General features: G+C 34.0%; 2 protein-coding genes across 8 annotated transcripts in view; one reads left to right on the forward strand and one right to left on the reverse strand.

Annotated features, from left to right (window-relative positions):
* Spn (protein phosphatase 1 regulatory subunit spinophilin) overlaps positions 1-24548 on the reverse strand; it is a 53588-nt gene extending 29040 nt beyond the window's left edge. For all 7 annotated transcript variants that reach the window (XM_089701669.1, XM_089701672.1, XM_089701671.1 and 4 more), the window contains exons 1-2: positions 24117-24548; positions 17319-17413 (exon numbers count right to left, since the gene is read on the reverse strand). The gene's annotated coding sequence lies outside the window, so the exon portion shown is untranslated. The remainder of the gene's footprint in view (positions 1-17318; positions 17414-24116) is intronic.
* On the forward strand, positions 289-17156 carry LOC149484131 (uncharacterized). The gene is made up of 7 exons (XM_089701676.1): positions 289-558; positions 741-825; positions 13281-13357; positions 13745-13927; positions 14694-14865; positions 15267-15346; positions 16819-17156. The coding sequence occupies exons 1-7, from the start codon at positions 333-335 to the stop codon at positions 17010-17012; spliced, it is 1017 nt and encodes a 338-aa protein (XP_089557802.1). The 5' UTR covers positions 289-332; the 3' UTR covers positions 17013-17156.
* Positions 24549-25922: the final 1374 nt, after the last annotated feature.

Below are 25922 nucleotides of genomic sequence, written 5' to 3' on the forward strand. Positions count from 1 at the left end.
TTATTGTGTAAGGAATTCACTTCATTAAACAAGTGCATAATTATTATTTCTATCAAATGTATTGACTTACGTGGTGAGCCTGTAAGTTCCATTATTTCAATAATGAGATAACAAAAATAAATCCTTAAAATTTTAATAATGAAAAATAATAATGCACACAGATGTTATGTTCACTTAATAAAACTTTATCTACCGACAGACTACACTTTGTGTGTTTGAAATGGATTTCATGATTAGATTATTTCGATAAAACTTGATAATAATTCAATCACTAATTAATCAGAAATTGTTAATGCAAATAGTTGTTTGTTCCATATATTTTTTTTGAAAATATGTATTTTTCTACTTTTATGTTAATTTTTAGTTTTACATCAGTACAAGTGTTAGACGCGCAAAGATGTGAAAAGGCTCAAGTGTGTATCACCGATTTGTCTCAATCAGAATGTGGTGTAGGTTTCACTTTAACACAAAATAGCCACATATTCGGTTGTTGTCCTGGCTGTACGCCGACAGGTGAAATCGATGTGGGAGACAATGACGATGATGATCATAATTTTGGTAAGTATTCCGAGAAACCGAATAATATAACTATACAATATACATCAACATCCTAAACTTGTCAATGATAATAATTCTTTGATTTTCATCGTCTGTAAAGTCGAACCTTTCCTAAATTAATCAATGTATTTATTTTTAGTGTTTATTAAATAGATATTTATAAACGTTCAATAAATTGTTAGATCATCAATGCCGCCCTCCGGCCAACTGCTTAGCGGACGGATGGTATGCGCCTGTGCAATGCAAAGGCGATGTTTTTACTGGTAGGTAAGTAATAATTACAACAATTATAAAATCAGACAAGAAGTCCTTTTTCGAACATCCGAAACATGAAAACGATTTCTATTCGGATTTACGCAACAAAAAGGAATAGCACAATCATTAATAATTTATAGGATATCGATTAAATACTAATTAAGTTATTAATTTTTTCTAGTAATTCCATAAAGGATTTTACTATTGCACGCCTCATAAGCGAAGCGTTGAGGTGGGTATCGGTCAATTAGGGAAAGCTGGCATGTTCACAGTACTCACACTTATGCAATTTCACTTACAGTATGTTCAAAAATAAATGCGACTCTAGTTTCATTTTAGACTTGAATTGTAAAATGGGTGCGTTGTAGATATATACAGTGTAAACTCTATATAACGTCACTTAAGGGTCCGTGCATTTTTCGACGTTATAGAGAGTGGTCGTTAAATGGAGAGAAAGGGAAAATTGCATGATTGGTCCCGAGACAGGAATATTATTTTGACATTGCCTATGAAACCATGTTATCATCGCTTGATCAAGGTCTTCATATTGAGGTTTCTTCAATTTTTTGGCAAATCGTCCATTTTCTTCGGCATGCAGAATTTTTCTTTATTTTTCTACGACTGCATTTCTGAGAATCTTCGGTATGTCAGTAAAAAAGAATGTACACAACTACATTTTCATTGATTTCGGCAACTTAGTCAGCACAACCTAGTCCTAGTTCCTAGTGGTAATGTCTTATTGTGGTCGTTAATTAGAGTGAGCGTGATGCTATATGGAGTGTATTATTGTATAGACAACAATATAAACCAACCAAAGTCGAGAAATCTTGACGTTATGCGGAGTTTGACGTTAAATGGAGTGTCGTTATATAGAGTTTACACTGTATATGCAAATATAATTACTTATGAAAGCTCTCATAATTTACCTGTAAAATTATAATTTAAAAGTAAATCAATTGATGAAGTTAATTATTTATTCTAATAATAATCAATTGGATAAAAGTATTAGTAATCATTCAATTATCAAATAATAATTAAATTCCTGACTTTGGTCGAGTAAAGATATCTAAGAAATATTATATTTGTAGTAAGTACGTAATACCAATACGCGCTAACAAATATGTGTTACATGTTTATTGTATAATTTTCACATTATTGGTTTTCTCAAACTCAAACATTTATACAATTAGACTTCTTCTAGAAGCACTTTTGAATCGTCATAACAGTTTAACAGTTTTAACATTTACCACCAATTCAGAAAGCAGTATCTATAGAGAAGAAGAAGAATCTATTTAATCATAATCGTAATCTTCTTCTTCACTGTAACTTTCATCGCTCGAAGAACTCGATGTTTCGTTGTCGGAATTTCTTAATCTTAATACATACTATTATAAAGGCGAAAGTTTGTATGGATGTATGGATGTATGGATGTATGGATGTTTGTTACTCTTTCACGTAAAAACTACTGAACCGATTACAATGAAATTTAGCACACATATAGAGGGTAACTTGGATTAACACATAGGATAGGTTTTATCCCGGAAATCCCACGGGAACGGGAACTATGCGGGTTGTTACTCTTTCACGTAAAAACTACTGAACCGATTACAATGAAATTTAGCACACATATAGAGGGTAACTTGGATTAACACATAGGATAGGTTTTATCCCGGAAATCCCACGGGAACGGGAACTATGCGGGTTTTCCTTTGAAAAAGCGGGCGAAGCCGCGGGCGGAAATCTAGTGTTATTATAAATGAGTCAGTGTAATTATCTACTTTTGGTTCTAATTGAATATATTTTTCCTCATGTTCTCGCGTCTTTCTCCAAACGTCACTAAACATATCCAGACTAATAGCATTTGCTTCCTTTCTAAATAATTCTTCCACAGCTTTCAAGTTAAAGTTCACATTTTGTGATGCTACTTTCCCTTTAATTATGCCCCATAGTAACTCTATTGGGTTGAGTTCTGGATGGTATGGTGGAAGGCGCAATACACTATGTTCATGATCTTTGAGGATTGCATCAAGTAGGTAAAAATTGTATATAGTTTGGCTTATTTTGTTTAATAATGTGATAACTCTGATTATTAATTAGTAATTTGATTTTTGAAAAAAAAAATGCCGATTTTAGTCAAAATTTATATTTTTCTAACAAGATCCTTATCATTCAAATTTCCACCTTGGTGAGTAAAATTGACATTTCTAATGAAAATGAACAAAAAATTAAATGATTTTATTAAATACTGTAAAATAGTCTATAATTCTTCCATTTACTGTATCACAAAATTCTTCATAGATTTTTAGATATTCGTACTACACCAATTACATCACCCTGTATTTATAAACAATTGCAAAATATGACACATACATAGGCCGGGAGATACTGACACAAAATTTCGGGTCATTTGTAACAGAATGGCGGTTCTACAGAGGTCTTATTACGCAATGACTAAAAGAAAAATGATGGTCACAACTCAGAACGCTGGTACCGGCGGACTAGTCGCGTGGGTGTTAGTCGAACTCGTCGGATAAATAGCGAAAGTCAAACGATTTGTAACACAAAAATTTTAGAATTCACCGATAGCCCATAAAAAAGATGTAGGCAGTAGTGTCATGCCATACTTTTCCGGTGTAACTTACAGCCCCCCATACCGACGCGATGCGTTGATTAAAAAAAAAACAATTCAAACATTTGTACCAGGCTAAATTTTGCACAGGTAATCATCATCGTGCAGACATTTACGAAAATCGCCATGCCATACTTTTCGGACGATTCCAAATGGCCACCATACCGCCGAAAATCTGCAAAAAAAATTTTTTTTTCGCCAAACAATTTGTACCAGTATTGCATTTGGATTTTTGGAGAGTATTTGATAAAATGTGACCATTATTATATTTGCCATACTTCTAGTAGGGGGAAAAAGTGCTGCCATACTTGAAAATTAATTTATTCGTCACGTTGCAAAAATACGACTGTACAATACGTAAAATAATTTTTTACAGTATGGGATCATTATATTCTGTTTGTTTGTATACAATTCTACCTAGAAAAAAAATCGCAGATTGCAAACATGGGGCGGATGATTGTAAGACTTAAGCCAAGACGTAAAAAAAAATGAAAAGAATTGGCGATTTGTACCAGTACGGCATTTTTGGAAAGTATATGATGCAACGTGACCATTATTATATTTGCCATACTTTTAATAGAGGGAAAAATTAGTGCCATACTGCTACAAATCGTTCAAACTACGAATAAAATCTTACAATAAGAAAAAAATCTTATACACATTCGCCACCTCCCACAGGTATGCCGTATGGCATTATCACACTTCTATTTATAATCATTCAGGAGTTGTTGAAAAAAAAATGTAGGGTGGTACAAATCGTTTGGCGAGAAAAAAAAATTCAAAAATTTGCAGATTTTCCGCGGTATGGCGACCATTTGGAATCGTCCGAAAAGTATGGCATGGCGATTTTAGTAAATGGCTGCACGACGATGGTTACCTGTGCAAAAGTGAGCCCGGTACAAATGGTTGAATTGTTTTTTTTTAAATCAATGCATTCACGTCGGTATGGCGGACTGTAAGTCACATCGTAACTGTATGGCATGACACTACCGCCTACATCTTTTTTAAGGGCTATCGGTAAATTCTAAAATTTTTGTGTTACAAATCGTTGGACTTTCGCTATTTATCCGACGAGTGTGACTAACGCCCACGCGACTAGTCCGCCGGTACCAGCGTTCTGACCATCATTTTTCTTTTTGTCATTGCGTACTAAGACCCCTCTAGACCGCCATCCTGTTACAAATGACCCGAAATTTTGTGTCAGTATCTCCCGGCCTAACATGTGCAATGTGTAAATGTGTTGACGTTCCAGCTCTTCTTAATATACCTATACTACTGTCACTTCGCGCAAAACATCTGATTTTTCAAACTTAAAATGTCTTTATGTACTTATCATACATTGCACTTGTAAGATAATACATACACACACATATTAAGAAAAAACACTATTTTTAACGTTCATGATATTTTTGATGTCATTTTTGTTTTGTTATTTAAACTAGTTAAAAAACAGTTTAAAAAAGTTCTGTCTTGGACGTCCGTGTGTCTGTATGTGCGGATCCTTTTTCTTGTTAACACGATAGCGACCGAAATACTTTACTAATCGAGTCTTTTTTTTTCTCTTACGCTTGAGTATGCTCAGGAATAGAACCCTTTCATTTTTCAGGGTCTGATTCGATGTGGTTTAATTGTTATTAAATAAACAAAAATAATAATTAATAAATATTTATTTAAAAAAAATTATGAGGCGTGCACTTTTGGATTTTCCAAATTATTTATTATTAAAGTAAGATAGAGTGGCATTACATATAAAATAACAAAAATAAAACCGGCCAAGTGCGAGTCGGGCTCGCGCACAAAGGGTTCCGTAGCAGCAAATATAATAAATTACAGTTAAATCAACCTATCTCAAAAACTATAAGAGATACTTTGATCAAACCAAAAATCGTTGAAAGAGTTAATTAGCATGCATCACCTCTATTTTTTTTAGAATTTTATACCCCGTAGTTATAAAAATAGAGGGGGGGGGACATACTTTTTACGACTTTGAGAGCTGATATCTCAAAAACCGTTCACTTTAAGAAAAATGTTTTTTAGAAAACTTTATATCATTTTAAAAGACCTTTCCATTGATACCCCACACGGGTATGTACATCGAAAAAAAAAATTTCATCCCTCAGTTACATGTATGGGGGGCCCCACCCCCAATTCTTTTTTTTACTATTTAGTGTCATATTTTTGTAGCGGTTCATACAACACATATTCCCATCAAATTTCATCACTGTAGTACTTATAGTTTCCGAGTAAATCGGCTGTGACAGACGGACAGACGGACAGACGGACAGACGGACATGACGAAACTATAAGGGTTCCGTTTTTGCCATTTTGGCTACGGAACCCTAAAAAAGGGATTCAATATCAGATCTTCTACAATACAATTTTCATGTGTTCATCGTCGGATAAACTCAAACCATCTATACATATAATAAAATCGTAGGAAAGTCAAAACTGTACATTGAATATTTTTTTAAAAGAATACATAATCCATGATCTATAATCGATATAGAAGCCAAAAATATAGTTTTTAGAATTTTTGTCTGTTTGTCTGTTTGTCTGTTTGTCTGTTTGTCTGTATGTTTGTCCGAGCTAATCTCGAAAAGTACTGCATAGATTGACTTCAAATTTTGCATGAATATTACTAACAGGTCGTGTGAGGTTTTTTTAAACATATTATCATGCTATCACCTCCGGGGGAGGAGCTGTGAACCTTTACTTTTCTTACGTATTCCGTGTACTACGACAGCGTACAATCTAAAGACTCATGTTTAAATGTTGTTTTTGAGTAAGCCATGCTATTATCTAGCTTTACACTATAAAAACTACGTCATTTACGTAATTTGGGCAGAGAAACTGTTTAATGAATCTTAGTACTATAAAGACAAATTTGATTCAGCGCCATCTATGAGATTTCGTAAAAATCAAATCAAACACAATGTTAAAAATTAATAATTTAAATATAATTATGTTATTTATTTATTTAACTCTTTAACCCATAATAAATCTTCCCTTCCCTATAAGGTGCGCTTATATAATTCGTGTGAATATACTACATTTTTAAAAGTGAGGGTAGATGTATATTATTTTAAGTCAAACTAGACACCATTACAGTTAATCTAATATTGATTGTGTTCATTGGTTACATTTTTAAAAATCTTCGTGTTTTAATTTTTTTTTTTATTTTTTTATTTATTTAGCATCAAAAATTCGGATATCGTAGATCCATTTGTTAGTAAAAAAATAAACCTAAGTATTAATGTTAGTTAAATTACATCTAAAAAAAAAAAAAAAAACTAAAAACTAAGTCCACCATAGGACACTCTACGCGTAGACATGTCGCTTTGACGCAACAAGTGTGCGCACAAAGTGTCCCATGATTGGCGCACTTACATCCTCCGCGATGGTCCTTATAATACTGTTGGAACTGCCCCGCACTCTCATTAAAAGAGAAGCTGTTTTTTTGCGAATGACGGCCCAAAAATCCGATGTGTGTGCTTGAGCGAACATCCCGGAGGCGCTGCAGAAGCGTGGCAGTTTCAACAGCATTCGGAAGGCATTATTATACAGGACACGAAGAGCATTTAGCGATCGATCCGCATAGTTGGCCCATAGACTGCTCGTGTAGAGATTCTGACAGAACGCCTTAAAAAGCATTATTTTTACGTCTTTACTACAACGAGCAAATCTACGAGCCAACATATTGGCTCTAACCGCCAACGCCCGTCGCTCCCGCTCAATGTCCACATTGTCTCGGAGGTCATCGGTAAGCATATGCCCAAGGTACTTAAATTGTTTAACTCTTTCTATAACTATACCATTAAGAGCTATGGTGGAAGTACATCTAGGATACCTACCGGTGTCCCCAAATACAACATATTTACATTTGTTTACATTGTATTGCAGACCATGTGCCTCAACGTATTTCTCACAAACTCTCAATAATTCAGACACAGCAGAAGCAGTCGGGGCCAGCAACACCATATCATCGGCATAACTGATATTATTAACGCAGACACCTCCTATGCTGCAACCGACACGCATACTGCTGAGCCCGACAATAAGGTCATTGACATATAAATTAAATAGCTTGGGAGACGAAAGTCCGCCTTGCCTAACACCACATTCGAGCCCATACACTTCGGAATATGAGTTAGACCATCGAACAACATTTTTTTGGTTAGCATACCAGAATTTAAACGTATTTAATATGCCTGCCGGTATACCCTTGTCCCTCAGCTTCCTCCATAAGACGTCATACGACACCAGATCAAATGCCCTGGATAGGTCGAGGAAACAAGCATACACAGGAGTCCTACGCTTGTTGTAGTATTGAACAGTGTGCTTAAGACTCAAAATAGCGCTTTCAGTAGAGAGACCGGGTCTAAAACCGAACTGAGCGTCATGGAGGCTTAAAAAGCCATTAAGATTAGCATCAAGCACACTGTCCAACACCTTGGCTAAAATCGTTGCGAGCGATATGGGGCGATAATTTCCCTTATCGGAGATGTCACCCGTCTTATTTTTAATCACAGGCACGACTACAGTTTTCATGAGTGCCGCGGGAAGATAGGCGTGGCTAATACATAAGGTATAGAACATGGAAAGTATTCTCGGCAAGTGACATCCCCCATACTTTAAATGTTCGACACTGAGTCCGTCATGGCCCGGAGATTTACCTCTACTCATGTTTTTTATGATAGATGCAACCTGCTTAGAAGAGACATGAAGCAGAGGCTCATCCCCACACCTGCCGGGCTCCTCGTAAATCGCGGCCGAAGGCCCCAAAGGTGATCGCACTTTAAAATGTTCTCTAAACATATTAGCTATATCTTCAGGTTTATTACGCCCCTCCACACTCACCGGCAAACTTGGCTTAGTATCAAGTTTAGAAGTGGATTTCCAAAATTGAACAAAATTTTTTGAAGCCTGCTGTTCAGCTAGTATGTCCATTTTAATTTGGTCTTGGTTATTTTGACACCATTTAAGTCGACTTTTAAAAATTTTTCGAGCCATAGACATTTGATTATAAACAGGGCCAGAATTCGGACGCTGATGAGATACCCACAACTTGAAACTAAGTTTCGCCTCCCGGTGAGCTTCTCTCACATACCTATTCCACCCACATAATCTATTTCGTCTATCTTTTTTAGGGTGCCTCGCCTCGCAAGACAATACCGCCGCTTCAGATAGACTCTGTACAATTTCACTATAAAGTCGATCTAAAACAATTCTATGCTCAGCCAAGGAACACGACCCGCCACTGCAACTGAACAGCTCCTGGGGGAGATCAATTTCTTTTAAACGGTCGTCACATATCTCGCGATAACTATCAATTTGAGAATCACTTCTTTCACCCCAAATAACCGAACTCCGATGCAAGTCGCGGGCCATGTGCCGTGGCCTCACAGCACCTAAGTCACATTTAATAAATAAAGGCAAATGGTCTGACATATACACACCCTCGTCTATTCCTACGTTAACAATTGTATGCCAGGCAGACTGAGATACAACGCAATGATCCAACCATCGCCTACATCCGTGAGCCTCGCTGATGAATGTGTAGTTACTCGCAGACTCCCCTAATTTAATCACATCAGCACATACTAAGGACTGATCCGTGCAGAAATTAAGCAGCTCTTTATAATGATTCGATCACGAGGCGGGACTCTAATACAAAAAGGTTAGTTCGTTGATAATTATTATTCCTTCGTCATTTACATGTTGTTAGTAAAAATATACTTTGACTGTTAATACTTTTGTTCAGTATTTATCTGTATGATTATTGCTTGGTAATTAATATATTTTCATGTCGTATACCTAATTATAAACATAAGTGTGATGTGAAACTAGCTGGATTTATTTTTACACACTGACAGTCTTATATTTTGTGTTAATGTTAAAATAGTATTATTAGTGTAAATCATAATATTTTTTCAAAGTTAAAAATATTTCCTTTTTTCTGATGGTGTTGCCATAGAATTAAACCGCGCTGTCGTTTCGTTCACAAAAAGTCATGTTATTAGGACCGAATATGTAGCCGCCTCAACTTACGGAAACGAGAGTAACCTGCGTTGTCTGTTAGTTATTATATAGTCGAATTTAACGTTACATGGAAATTGGAATCTAAATATATGTATACCTACTTATATTAAATCTGTAGAGGTCAATTCTGCACATGAAATATATTTCCTAAATAACTATCACGAGGTGATTAGAGATCGACATCGACGTCAAAAATGTTTGTCCGTCTGTCTGTCTGTATAACCGTTATAGAAACAAAAACTACTCGACGGATTTAAACGAAACTTGGTACAATTATTTTTCATATTCGTGAGCAGAGCAGCAACTCCATTTTTAAGCTTTCGTCGCGTGTGCGTTCTTAATGCGTGTATCTTAATGGTTAAAGCTACACAGAAATCAAGTATGAAAGAAATGTTCTCCATATTATATAAAAAATATCTCCCGACATCATAAATGTCTATCTTTTATGGTTGAGCTTAGGAGTTCAAAGCTTTCTGATTATATTTGTCTACTAGCTGTCCCCGCGACTTCGTTCGCGTGGAATAGTGACTATGGGACCTATGACCATGGGCTCAGGGTGGGGCAACAATAAAAAATCATTTTTATTTTCATGCTCCCACTCCCGCGCCCACTCGCACTCCCACGCCATATGCCACGTTCAGTCCCAATCCCACGCCCACGCCCACTCCCCTTCACAATTAGTACCTACCAGATCAAAGCCAGGGTAAGCGCCCCACCCAGCCCCACCGTGGCTACGCCCATGCTGAATTACTACTTAACATACAATTATTGAGTAAATACGTACAACCATACTGTACTGTTGTACTACCATAAATAATTAAAAGAATTGTTATTAAAATTTCTTACTAAACTGAGCTAAAAAACGTACCAAATTATTAAAGAAAATCAAGAAATGAAATGCCTAACCTATACCAAATAGTTACTACATATTGTAATTAAAAATTATGATTAGTATATAATATCGAAAATCAAAAAAGAAATGCCTAACTAATTCTACGTAAAATTTCTTTTAAATTATGTCATATTATTTTTTAGGAACCAGGGGGGGGGGAGAGGAGCAAATTCTATTTCCTTCCTTTCTTAAACGGATGTTTTTAATAATCTATGGTGTAGCCAGTAGCCACTGATCAGCTTAATCGATACTCAGTTTTTATCAAATCCAGAAACAAATCCAAATTAGATCTTTCCTGTCTCACGCACGTAACTAAAGGCTGAAGAGAGAGAGAGCACGTAACTAAACCGTTTAGACGAAGAAAAGTGTATAGAAAAAGGAATAAATAATTTCATAAACTTCCCGACGATCTTTAAAAATAAATTATAACTTTCATTTTTTTCATTCCCACTTTTACCCCTATGTAGGTATAATAAGTGGATGAACCAATTTTGATACACTTTATCTAAGAACCAGCGTCGGAAAATATTCTGCCTAACAAAAAAAACCGCATCTAATTCGGTTTACCTGTTAGCCAGCTACGGTGCCATAGACAGACACACACACACACACAGAAATACATAGCGGTCAAACACATAACACCAGTCTTTTTGCGTCGGGGGTTAAAAATATAATACGACATAATTTAAAGGACATTTTATGTGGAAAATTTACCTTTACACCAGGGTAGATAATTTTTGAAACAAAAAAAAATCGCAGTAGGATGAAACCCATTAGAAAAGGATATGATAAAAATGTAAGGAAAAATAAATTACGGTCAATCGGAGTTCGGGAAGTGGGAGGGGGGAGTTTTAAGAGAAAAAAATGGTTTCTCTCGATTTCTCGATAATAATAACGCACCTGCTAATTTTTTTCTACATATTTTAATTGTACAGACATCACTTTTCCACAATTTTATTATATGTATTGATGATGATGATTGAGATTATAACACTCTTAGTCCGTTTTAATTTTTATTCACCCGCATCAGTGCCACCTAAAAAATCTTTATATATCGAAATTCGAGCAAAGTTAAGAAAATGAGAAATAAGAGTTCTCAAGGATCGTTAGAGATAAGAGGCTTACTATTGACCGAAAACAACATGTGTTATGCCGAACCTGAAACCGCTTCACAACGAGAATTGCGGCTCACAGCTGACCGCGAACGGCATGTACTATCCTGTGAGACCGAAACCTTCACTGAGGGTATATATAACGTCTCACAGCTGATCGCAAATGGCATATTGTACTATCCCGTGAGACCGAAACCCTCACTGAGAGCGAATTACGTCTCACAGCTGATCACGATCGTCCTATTTTATCTCGAGAATTCTGAAACTTTTACTCAATATGAAGACCGTTTGACAAATAATAGGGTGCACCATAATATTATTCGATCTCTCGAAGATGAACATGAGCATAAGCAATGACTAGAGTAGGGACGCGAATATTACCATTATTTGAGACAAGAACGATTAATAAGTTTGTTTAATGAAAGATTAAGAATTGAAACTATTGGTCTCTTTAAACGGACGAATAGCGAGAGGCCCGTCTTATTGCAGACAGATTTCGACATAGTCTTAATGACTTAGAGGTAAACATAGAAGATCAATCTACAAATTCGGTGGTGTGGTCCGACAAAATAATATAAAAGTGGGTTTGCTTATAACCTCACAATTGATTACAGATCATCTTCTGTATAGGCGATATTAACGTAGTATGTTCTTTTTGTAATGCTTTAAAGTGGAGTAAGGAGTCGGCTTTCGTTTGAAGATACGCCGGAACCTTTGAAATCACTGCTTTTAAGTTTTAGAGGAACATGTGCAATCTAAACAGTTCTTAGACAATATTAGCTCTTATAGTATTGCGTTTTAAATGATCCTTTGGTGCTCAACAATTATCAGATGCTCCTTTCATTCTTACTTTTAAGATACAAGGTCAAGTTTATCATTTGATAGGATCCCTTTTGCCTGAAGGCCAACCTAAGTTTCTTTAAATATATTTTGTATTCGACTACGACGAATAATCGAATACAAGAAATCAATATTTCTCGAATTTAAAACTGAACTCATTTCACAATTTTAGAACATGTTAATTCATCAGGTTAATCCGTATATTATATGCGTTTTAAATCGACATTAGAAGCTTTTCCTCAAGATGGTGATATTAATATAAAATTGGTATAAATGCCGATAGACGGAAGTCTATCAGCACTCAGGAATTCCCTGAGCGTGTTATAACGCCCAGGCCGCAGTATCACAATTTTTCCTACAGTAGGGCGACGAATGTATTTTCGCATAGCAACGGAGGGGAACTCGTGGGGGGTAAAGTGACGCGGGCTACGTACCACAAACATGTTTAGTTTGTGGTACCGAGCGCGAAAGAAAGTCATCGTGTTTTTAGTAAAGTTACTATGTAAACTAACGTAATTTATTACTTAGGTACATATTCTATAATGGTGCGCTCAAACTGTTAATCTAAATTTAATTTAGATTATTATTTTAATTACTAAGAAATGTAGAATTTAAATCACATTCATTCGTGTTTTCCTCAGATATTCGATGTCTATGATTTTCGATGATTTTAAGATTTTCTTATCAGAGTATTCAATTTTAATGTAGTTAAATTTTATAAGAGACAATTAAGAACATTCAAAAATAAAGTGTCACGTATTTTTTTTAAACGACGAATGACGAAAAACGACCGAATCGCGGACGAAGTCGCGGGCAACAGCTAGTAGATAGCTAAAATTAAAAGAATAGGTACACATTTATTATTTCACGTGATGTCAGAGTAAACAAAGCCTCAACTCGAACGTTTCACTGCACCAATTCATTTCTATTGACATTAAATGTTTATACATCACAGATGTTTCTGCACGGATAAAAACGGTAACAGAATATTTGGACAAATGTGGAGGAACCAAGCGAGCGAGATGACTTGTGGTAAGCATCTTTTTATATGAGATGATTTAAATTTCTTACCTGCGCCATGATAAAAGCTGATAAGAGGAAAAACTTCAAAGTAATACAAAAATATATATTTTTAATACGCAAAGGATTTCACAGCAAACAAATAAAATAAAAATTATCCTTAATATTTAACTGTCCCACGGATTGAAAATTGAAAGATAGAAAGACATTTCACTTCAATGTCAAATAAACATTTATAGATGGGATATAATCAATTAAAGATATTACAGACAAGACAAATTTTAATTTAGGACACATTTCTACTTCAAAGTTCACATGTATCTAAGCACTAGCTTCAAGACGCAAACGAACTATGCAATCCAATAAAATATTCATAATTCATGTAAAATATTCATTCAGCTTGTAGCAGGAGTAGGCATGAACTAGAGGAGGAAGGGCAAGTTGTTTCACTACACTGTTCATCCAATGGTGATTACGAGCCATTGCAATGTAGCAATGGCATGTGTTGGTGTGTGGAAACAAAAACAGGTCAACCTAGTGTCATCCCTGTTCCAGAGAATGATATGAAGATGTTGCCTTGTTGTGAGTATCACGATATTTAAGTTTCTTTTATAATTTTTGACTCATTTCTTATGTACTTTACGACCACTTATCACTATATGTATAGTATAAAACAAGGTCGCTTTCTCTATCCCTATTTCCTATGTCCCTACGTCTACTTAGATCTTTAAAGCTACGTAACAGATTTTGATGCGTTTTTTTTAATAGATACTAGATATAGAGTTATTCTCGAGGAGGTGGGTGAAGCCGCGGACAGAAAGCTAGTTTTATATAGTACTAGCGGTCCGCCCCGGCTTCGCCCGTGGTATATATTTCGCAATAAAAGGTAGCCTATGTTCTTTCTCAGGGTCTAAAGATTATCAGTGCCAAATTTCATCAAAATCAGTCCAGAAGTTTATGCGTGAAAACCATACATACATACCAACCTTTCCTCTTTATAATATGTATTAGTATAGAATATAGATAAAACCCATACATGGAACTAATTTATATTAAAAATGTAGAAATGGACCCCTTATTTCCATTTGACGGATTTATCAATCACGGAGCAGGAGTAGGATGTCGTCAATTTTTTACAACAACAATCAATTATTGCCAATTAGATTAATATTGATATAATTACATACGGTCTACTTCTGAAGCTGTGCTCTCAGCCTACACAGAATTTTTATTTTCAAAACCAGTACATAATATTATGCATATAAATATTTTTCAGTGAAAACTCGATAGCTGATTTGCTTGCATTTTATAAAATTTTTAATTTCTTTTATTACTATTAACAATTAAGATAGTGCCTCGACGGTCGGTGAACAGTACTTACGAAGGTGCGAAAGTATAGCGTTCGCATTGGCAACAATACATAAGGAACAATCGGAACATGGAACCAATTTTTATGGAAATCCAACAACGTTCTGTGATTACGACGGAAGTTATGGACCATATCAAATTCAGAATGGAATGTAAGTGTGAGGTATTTTTAAAGCAAGTTGAGTTACTTTACATATTTTGTAATAACCTATGAATCATCAATTTTAAATACTTACTTTACATTATATTATAACTACATATTTTCAATTTATTATATTATCTTTGGTATAGTATTTTGTACATTTTTCCAAATACAATTTTTGCGTGTTGTACACCATTTCATTATGTATGGTCATACACGGTATACAATTTTTATATTATACTAGGACATATCCAAAACGATCACACAATAGAATGCCAATACCAATGTTTAGCAACACCGTGAATAAAGCTCGATTCATTAGACTTAACTTTCACTTGAATAATTTGTTATATATATATATATATATTATGTAGAAAACTAGCTTTTAGACTTTTCAAATATTTTTTCCAGTGCCTATTGTACCGGCCGTGATGGTAAAATTCTTGGATCTTGGCAGGTTGTTGTCAGTGAAATGGCTGGAATTAATTGTAGTAAGTAGCTTATATCATGTGTTTTCACATTTATTCGTAAAACACCTATCCAAACGTACCCTAGCTGAAATACAAAAGAAAGTCGACTGAAATAGAATTTCAAACAGTCCCCACAAAATAAGAGCCTATAAATAGAAATCCATTTCGTAAGGGAAGTATTTCTGTTAGGGAAATTGTAACAGGACTTTAGTCTTCGTTACAGTATCTCGAGTCTTGATTATCAATGGATATCGTTCATGTGTCACGTCGACGCAAGATACGCGGAAACGTATATATCAGTACAGTTAGTGCACAGTGCACACGCATTGCGGAGCGAATTCACGGCGACCGGTTTGCGACCGTGACCCTATTCCCGACATGTTGTGTGACTCCATTCATTCTTGACGCTCTGCTGGAATGTGGGAGTCATGTATAGGATCTTTTACCAAAACATAACTGTTGAACCAGTTCTCAGAAAACGAAAGTAGTCGCGATATCACAACGGCAACGATACGGACATAATATACATGTATGTTTGATAGGTGCGATGCTTTCAATTTGCACTAAACACATGGGAGAGTCTCTTTTTTGTTATATAAAATTAAAAGCATTCCGATGTATTGATTTCTATGTATATTTAATCAAATCAATGTCAAAGTGCGAGGCTTTTCCCATAAAAGACAAGATATTGTAGGCGTAAATTATATAACTGGCGCCACAGCTTAATATGGTTTAAAGACTTAAGCCACTTTAAAATGTAGAATTTTATTAATCTTATATATAAAAATGAATCGCAAAATGTGTTGGTAAGCGCATAACTCGAGAACGGCTGAACCGATTTCGATAATTCTTTTTTTATTATATTCCTTGAAGTACGAGGATGGTTTTTATGTAGAGAAAACGTAAATATGTACCACGGGCGAAGCCGGGGCGGACCGCTAGTTTTATCATATAATTAACTTTTACTCGACAGGTAGGTAGATGAATTGTTTTGTCCCAACCGATTAAGCAATAAAATGTAATTTTATAAAATAATTTAATATAAAAAGTTTGACTGTTTCATAACGGACCAAAATAAATATTAACTACTATAAATAGTAATTAGTGGAATTAATAAAGTGTGTATTAGTGATAATAACTCCTGGTTCAGGCTCTCCTTTTATAATTGTGTAAACACAGGTCACAGTTTATTTATTATTTAATTTAACTAATGCAAACGTTATTTATGTTACATATTTAGACGCAGTTAAATTGGGGTGAGTAGCCCACTTTAAAAAGACAAAAAAAGTCATTGTTGTCAACAAAACATTAAACATTAGATGACGTAAATACGACCTAAATTTATTAACATCTACCTCGATCAGATGTTAAAAATAGTGGAAAAGTTTATTATAATATGTTTTCAGTGCCATGAAGTACGATAACAGTTTTTCATCCATGAGACATGTTGGAAATAACATTTTATATCTGATAATTGTATCAAATATTTTCAGACTGTGCCCGCGATTCATCGATACATTTCCCGGAGCGAGGTATGACAGTATCCGAGGTTTGCCAGCCGAACGGTAACTACCGCCCCAACCAGGTCGCGAACGACATAACCTACTGCGTGGACTCCGACGGGTACGCCATCGAGAATCAAGATGATTGGCCACCCGCTTGCATGAATGCTCTTCTATCATCGTAGCCTTACAAATTAGGTCCCTACCGCTGAGAAAGTTGAAATGGCAACTTTTAGAGAGCTATGTTTCTACACAATAGTTGATTCTTTAGCGCATAAATTGTCGCGCATAAGTTCGCAAAATATTATAATTAATATCTATTCTTTTGATGATTCTTTTATTATTTTAAAGACGGAGCTTCCCGAATCCCGAATGTAGTCCAATTTAAATTTGCTCTAGTTCTGGTAATTTGAAGAATTTTAGCTTTTGGTTAAAAATAATTATTTACTAGATGCATGAGGATTATTAGATTAGTTCAAAATAATACATACATAACAAATGCTCGCGTGTCGCAAGGCATAAGCGTCGCGCAACGCGTGTCACCCGACGCCGCGCGGCCGCCGATCCGCCGCGCTAGTCCTGCCATCTGCAACAAAGATCGGATTACTGCAACCACACTTCACCTTTACCAGCTTATGATACAAGGTCACTCGTATACACACTTACGCGACGTTTGACGACACCGATACTGCTTAGTCTCTTAGACGGCTGAAGATTAGCTATAGCAAAGGTAACCGAGTGAAAGAAAGCCTACATTAACCTAGTGAAAATATTCATGTCGCTAAGATTACGAACTACTACATTAGATATTATATTATCAGTTATATCCCCTAAGGTCCACAGAGTATCGGTACATGATAATATGGACTTTTGTAGTGGAGCTAGAAAAAAGAAGTTTATTTAACTTTCAGTATTTCTGTAAAAACGTGCATTTATGTGTAAATTCCCAATCAAATATATTACAAACCTAATAATATTAATTATATTATGTTTTACCAGTTTCCAATTGGTTGACTATCCTCCCTTTGCATTGGAAGGATATCATTCTTGTTTCCTCCATAAATTTCCTTAAATTACTAGTAAGTACTAAGTAGGTAGTAACTGAATCTTCTACCTTGCTAATGCCTAATATACCTATTGTATTACAGGAAAACGTGTTGATTGCAATTCGCTATCAAATTACAACACTAAAAATAAGTACGGGCACGATCAATATCCTTCCGCATAAAATTACACAAAAAATGACCTTAAATGGTTAATAAAAACGCGGTTTAACAATTATGTATAAATTATGATTACGTATGCGAGTTATTGATTTTATTTCATAACTTTTAACGTTCAATGAAAATGTGAAAAAAGTACGTAAGTACAAATATTTATTACTTGTAAATATATTATATTATATAACTTTTTCGGTAAGTACTAGATAAATAGAGGGATAACTTGATAACTGTACTTAGCGAAAAACTAGCAAATGCATAAAACTAACTTATGCATTTAAATTTTAAACAATCAATATATTTGATACATTTGTTACCACTTGTGTTAGATTGTAGAGTAGGCTTCACAAGGGCAAAATATGAAGGAGCTAATTATTCCATTGAAAAGTTACATTTGGGGTTGCATTTTTTATAGGACGCAATTTTATTTTTTTGATGTGTAGGGGGGTTCAGTGTGAAGCTATCACCAAGTTTGTGGGGTCGCCACCCTTGTCCCACGGCCGCCATCTTGAAAATTGCGGTTGATATGGTTTTTACGATATATCTCTTTAACTATTTATTTGATAAAAAAAATTGTTAACATTGTTTGTTGCAAATTAAATTCTCTACAACTTTGGTCCAGTAACTTTTTGTCGTAGAACTATAAATAAAAAAGTTATAAGCGAAAATGTTCAGAAATTAGAGATATTTATATTTTTCAATAAAACTTTTTTTTATCATTTTACGAAGAAATGATATCAGACCATTATTGTAGATTGTTTTTTGAGGAACAACTTTTATATGCAACATTTTTTCATTAAGTAATTAATAGCTAAGATTTTACAGCGCTCCGAAGTGAGTACTATTTTTCAGTACTCTTAACTATACAGTATACATATATTATGTGTGTACTAATAATAATTTGTCATCAGTAATTGTTTTTAATATTTTTAATAATTAATAATTAATTTTGCAATATTATTAATAATTAATTATTGACTGAACTGACTTGAAGTCTGGAAGCGCGTTTTTTTTACGTCGAAAATCAGGGCTGAAATGTTCTGCAGTGTGCTTCCATTGTTCTGGAGTCTGGGAAAAGAGCCAATAGCCATTATATGTATAGTTAGGAGTACTGAAAAATAGTACTCACTTCAGAGCGCTGTAAAATCTTAGCTATTGACGTAATGAAAAAATGTTGTATATAAAAGTTGTTCCTCGAAAAACAATCTACAAAAATGGTCTGATATCATTTCTTCGTAAAATGATAAAAAAAAGTTTTATTTAAAAGTATAAAAAGCTCTAATTTCTGAACGTTTTCGCTTATAACTTTTTTATTTATAGTTCTACGACAAAAAGTTACTGGACAAAAGTTGTAGAAAATTTAATTTGCAACAAATAATGCTACACATCAAAAACATAAAATTGCGTCCTCTAAAAAATGCAAGGTTAGGCCTAAAAAATGTAACATTTCAATGGAGTAAATAGGATTTATGAAAACGACGTAGAGACGAAGACGCGATGTAAAGTCATCGTTTATCTATTACATATTTTTCTTTATTTATTTTGTTTTTGTTTGTTTGTCAATGCTGATGTTGGATATAGTTTTATAAATCACTAGCCACTCGCTTCGAATCCGCCGTGAAATTTAACAAAAAATAGCCGATGTCCTTTCTCCTGATTTTTTGGTTACTACCCACTTTGAGTTTGTACCCGTGAACAGACAGACATGAATGTCTTAAAAGAAAAACCTTTTAATATTCTATGGTCTTGTCATTCGAACGTAGCTGTAGGCATTTTAGTGTGCTAAGAATTACTTACCATACAAATTAAAACCTAGTTAATTTTTTTTTTTCGCATTACCATTCAGATTTATCAAGCGTATATTTAAAAGCGATAAATAGTAAATTATACAATTTTTAACTCAATCGTGAAACAACTTCAAAACAATAAATATTTTATTTTTCTTCAAATGTTTGTTTACAAAATATAAAACTGTGTTATGATAATATTATTCTGTTATTAGCCTTGTAATCTCAATATCTTATGGCCAACTATTAGCGATAATATTATGATCTAGTGATTTGTTTTAGAAATGAAAAGATGCCTACGTCGATAATTAGTTAATTACTTATTTGCAATGCCGAAGAAATGTTAGCAATTCATACGCATTGAAAAAATCTACCTATGAGTGTAAAGAGTAAATAGATTCCTAATGATATACATTGTATTCCCGGAATCTTGAGTGTACGCTGTTAAAAAAACAATACAGCTTTAGTGGTGTAAAAATAAGACTAACTTTTTATCCCCTGCGGCACGTTCCTTTCTTTTGTCTAAGTGCACTACTACAACATACATGAACAGCCTACCTTGTCTTTCACCCTTATTAGCGAGCGAGCGTGCGATATTTGGACTTATGTTGAAAACTGTAAGTCGCAATAAAAGAAACACAATAATAGCTATGATTAGTGATTACTATTTCTCTTTGATGATTAGGTAGGTATGAGAGGTTTGCAAATAAAACTCAATGAAATAATAAATAAAAAAAAAGACGGGTTGCACTCCGGGAGTGCCGGCAGAAGTGAAAACTTGATTATAAACGTGGAGCATGTTTGATATTTTGGAATGGTATCCGTCTTACGCTTTTTCGATGGTCACGTGTGCTGACGCGAGTTTAAGATTTTATACCCATTACAGAAAAAGTGCTCAACGCCGCTAAAGAAGTTTTCACTTCAAAAAATTGTTGACAGTGTTAACTATTGGTGATATCGATTATCGAAGGGTGATAATATGTAGTATCTAGTCACGATGAGATAATAAAATTAGTGTTCATTTATTACGAAACTCTTAATTAAATAATTTGAATATGACTAAAATAAATATAGGCAATAAATTCCAAATTAAAGCAATCCCGTAACTTTCACAGGCAAAGATTGATTGTTTTGAAAAATAAATCATACGTATAGCGTGTAGAAGGCGTGTTGGAACGTTATCAAATTGGCAAATTAGTTGAAAATTTGAGGCTGTAAGTATTGAAAATTGAGATCGCGCGCGTTCCATCGACACGGCTCGGCGCTCACAAACGAGTTACTGGATCCATCGAGTGGAGGGTGCTAGATCGAGGGCGGAGGGTGGGCTCATTGGCCACTTGAACACGTTACTTCTCTATAGATATCACACGGACAAATATAACTATCAATAATTCACTTTACCTAATAGATTTTAACGCTTATTAATTATCTGGTTATAAAATTATGTTATTTGTTTGTCCACATGTCCACACAGTTGGTTTTGCTATAGGCTATAGCAAACCGTAACCCGTGTGGTCAGAGACCATTATTACATAATAATTAAACTCGATAAACTCGTAAGTATATTTTTTTTTTAATTGAATAAATAAGTATATTATATTCATTCTATAATAGGTATGTACAATGTACATTTGGTATCTGCTTCATGGCCGCAATTTCACTTGCATGAACTTAAAACTGTCGCGAGGTAACCTTTGCCCATACAATTAATCACTCACGCCATTTTACGAGTTTTGTTTTCATGGTAATAAGAAGAAAATACTTTTTGTCATCCACATTAAAATATCTTTTTATCTTTACAACAAAATTCGCCCAAATCGTCATTTAAATAATGGAGATATGGAAATGTATCTAAACATGTTTTTTTTCTCATTAATTAATTAAGTACCTTATTTTCTCATTCAAGCATAGCGTGAACAGGTACTACAAGGGAAGCGCGTGCCATCTCAGGCCACATCTTAGCTTTATATCAGGCGAGATTGTGATCAAGCGCCCTACAAATAGTAAAAAATATATATTTTTATTCATTAGGATTAGCCATTAGCTCATTAATATTAACATCTTTATGTATGTACATAAGTATGTACTTATAGCTGTCCCGTCAAACATTGTTCTGCTGTTCCCTTGCTACTTAGGGAAATAAATGTCGGCCGATACAATTTTTCATGAGAATTGGTCCAGCCATTTTGGATGAGTATGATAACTAACATTGTAACACGGGAATTTTGAATGAATGAAGGTATGAAAAAATTCTTTATACAGCATAACAAAATAAAAGTAATACATACAAGTATTACCATCTGTATGTAAAGAGGGCGATCTTATTGCTGTAAGCGATTTCTGCCAGATAATTGGAATTTTATATTTATATAAGAGAATCTTCTCTTATATTGTCTGGCACAAATCACTTACAGCAATAAGATCGCCCTAGAATATACAGAGAAATATATCGCCCAAGAAATATCTATTTCTTCTAGGCATGTCTTTTACTTAACTCTTCCTTAATGGCTGATAAGATTAAAGAAAGAAAGGCTGAAGAAAGAAAGACTAAACAAATAATTACTTAGACGCAAGTAATATTTTACATGGAACAATTAATTTTGTGTATGTAAATGATGATGTGTCATCCATAATTTTAGCAATAAACTTATTAAATTTTCATACATCCACTCAAGACCATTTTTTTTTTACTTTTCATCCTGTGAACATATTATAAGACCACAGATATTATGTAAAATCATGTGTATTAGTGTTTTGTTATTCAAGTGTTTATATGTTAGTTCAAGGCTTGAATAATATCAAATACCTACTATAGCATAAAAATTTTGCAGCCAAAAACAAAATATAAGCAGCCGAGGTCATTAAATAGTTTCAGAAGGCGCATAGACTTCCATATTATGTATCATTCAGGTTTTATTAATCATTAAGTAATGTACCTAAACTGTTAATTTTGGATTATTGATTACAAAGAAAAGGTATTTAACAAATTAATATTACACTTTATTAATTGTACTTAATGTTAATTTTTCAATACACCAGTTATTATTATTCTATTTCCAAGTGGTGTTAATTGGTAATTGCAGGCTTTTATTAATTACTAGCAATGCCCTGCGGTTTCACCCGCATAGATGCGATATCGTTACAGTGAAAAGTCTACTATAGGTCGGACTATAGGTTTAATTTTTAATCACATGAAAATCACCTTTACCCCGTCCCGCACTACGGCCTTTGTTTTTTTTTTTTTTTTTGTTTTAGTGGGGAAATCTTTCATAGATACCCACGGCCTCCGGGGGAGGGGCCGTGGGTTATGTCGGATTCCTACCGACCAAAACCCCACTGTGTTCCGTCAAGACGCATATTGATAGAATTCCTCCGTGACCCCCGCACTACGGCCTGCTCGAACAGTATACCTACTATTTTCTGTAGATTGACACTTTTAAAAATTCGTTATATCTTTGGAATGGAATATCCAATTCTTTTCATTTAAAAAGTATTTTGCTGGTATTGAAACAGTCTATAATAAAACATCATTTAATGGGATAAGGATTAATATATGTGTATGGATAACATGGTTTGAATACTGTCGGCACTTCTATTTACTTTGAAAACGTAAAAAAGTTGTTGTAGTAACATAACTACTGAAGATGGACATATGGTATCGCGGACTTTCTTGTAGATATTGATCCATTCTATAATACCGTAGAACATTTTTTTGTTCTATCTTCAATAGATTCCGCAGCGCACGCGATGACAGAAGTTTTATTGAGGATTTTTTTACACCTTGGGTTACAATATTGCATTTTTGGTAAGGATCTCTATTTTTTTTGAAAATGCAATATAGCCTATGTTGCTCAGTAAAGATGCAGCTTTCTAATGGTGAAAGAATTTTTGAAATCGGTCCAGTAGTTTTTGCGTGAAAACCATACATACATACATACATACATACATACTTACAAACTTTTCCTCTTTATAATATTAGTATAGATAAAATACAGTTTTATTAATATCAGTAAAATAAATTAAAAGAAAATATAGGAATTAAATATAGCTATTTCAACTAATACATACTTACATTTTGTAAGAAAAGAAATCTATCTCTAGAATGTATGTAGGTACGTGTTTATAAATGCGTACATAAGTAAATTTCTCCTGACTATACGCCTTTATTATCGATTTATGAGTAGGGGATTATAGCCTAACTATATTGAAATTAAAATTGATTATACACATATCGAATCATGTATAATAAGAGTAAACAATTAAATAGAAAAGCGATGCTGACCTTATAACAGCGTCACGTTTTCTCCACCTTGGTGCAATCCGGTTTGCCACATCAATGCTAGTTTAATCCACATAACAATATAAATTTATCACAATAATACACTTTTCACTCGTGATAAAAGGTATAGGCTATTGGGTACAGATATATTTTTTTTAACTACCAAACACACCTTTTAAATAGCGGTCCAACACAAACAGTATTCGAAGGCCTATGAACTCCTCATAGGGTCAATACAGAAATTTGCGTTTAAATACTTTTCCAAAACACTCGTTATACAAACACTTTTGTGTACATTGCAGACTATCCCTATGCTTATCAATTAGGTATATCTTATAAAATTTTATAAAATTCTATACACATCACTGAAGCCGCTCTCTCACGCTCCCCTGTCTTTTTCGGAATTCGGACTCGGTCGCAACTTTGCTTTGGTCGCAACTCGCAACCTACTTGGCACTTCACATCACTCGATTCAGAAATTCTCGAGGAAATTCTACCTATCGGGATTGTCGATTTCTGACTTATGATAATGTTGCTAGTGTAAAAAATTTATAAATTTGCTTGTGCAAAATTTTTAAGGTGCAATTTTTTACAAGAATTTAAAATATCAATAACTAATTAACCTACGTAATTAACCAATTCTCTAAGAGATTTTTACAGAAAATAAAAGAAAAGCAATGTTCGAGGATTTTATAATAAATATCTTGTTAGAAATTGCCTTTATTCAGATTTAAATTAACAAAATGTAGTATTCTTTCACTGATGTAATATTATTATGAATATTATAATAATTTTTGTGTAAATATTTGAATTTGAGTTCATAAGCTCCATACGTGCTCTATACGGCTTGCCGCTTGGTGACAAACGGACGAACATACAGACAAACAGCAACACTACGAATCCTTTTAAACCATCCATCATACGATACGAAATTAAGAATGTCTAGGTAAACCAGAATCTGATGGCAATTAGGGAAATCAAAATTTTGAGTGTGCAACCCTAGGGAAAATGGACTGAACGATCTTGATACTGCTTATTTTTTATTTTGTCCTCAATATCATTACTCACATTACATAAGTGGACAATACTGCACTTAATAATGAGATATCCACTTAATACTATGTAGGTACATACATGTAAAATATACAATTATACAAATTGCTTTTATACAGGTAATACATATTATTATTTACACATACCTATATTTGTATATTCATTACCAGTATGCCATGAGAAAATATCGATATAATGATAATGTAGATCAAAACTGCTTATAATTTTTTATAAAATAAAATAAAAATAAAATAAAATTATATTTATTTTCGTAAGTATTAACAGACACACATTATAAAATTTACTTGGACAGCTTGGACTTGACGAATAGCCGTATTGGAAACTCCTGTAATAAGTTTTCATCAAATTATATTCTAATCAACAAACAATATTATAGTTACCTACATATAATATTTTTTAATTTATAGTATCAAAACGGGTAAGTCCAATTTACCAATAAAATCTTCAAAACTGAAAATTGTGATGTGTTTGACCCTTCTTCATCGAATGTTTTTCTATATACATTATAAACAACACCTCTTGCTTGTGATCGCAGCGGCTTTTTCGACATTTTCGAAGATTTTTTAGACAAAATCCTAAAAATTATTCATCAACTGCAAAAAAGACAAATAATTTGACATCCAATTTGATCTGTTGTCAAATAAGTTGCCACATAAAAATCGTTTATTTCTTAAATATAAATATGCCATCAGATTCTGGTAGACCTATAACAGGTTATTCTGTTGATATTATAGT

Source organism: Colias philodice, chromosome 12, assembly GCF_061535455.1.
Source record: "Colias philodice isolate Cphi_HAF_F1 chromosome 12, ilColPhil1 Martin Lab GWU primary, whole genome shotgun sequence".
NCBI lineage: Eukaryota > Metazoa > Arthropoda > Insecta > Lepidoptera > Pieridae > Colias > Colias philodice.

Coding starts and splice junctions, on each gene's coding strand:
- LOC149484131 (XM_089701676.1), top strand. CDS start 333: ATGTATTTTTCTACTTTTATGTTAATTTTTAGTTTTACATCAGTACAA. Junction 559..740: donor CGATGATGATCATAATTTTG/GTAAGTATTCCG, acceptor ATAAATTGTTAG/ATCATCAATGCCGCCCTCCG. Junction 826..13,280: donor GGCGATGTTTTTACTGGTAG/GTAAGTAATAAT, acceptor TATACATCACAG/ATGTTTCTGCACGGATAAAA.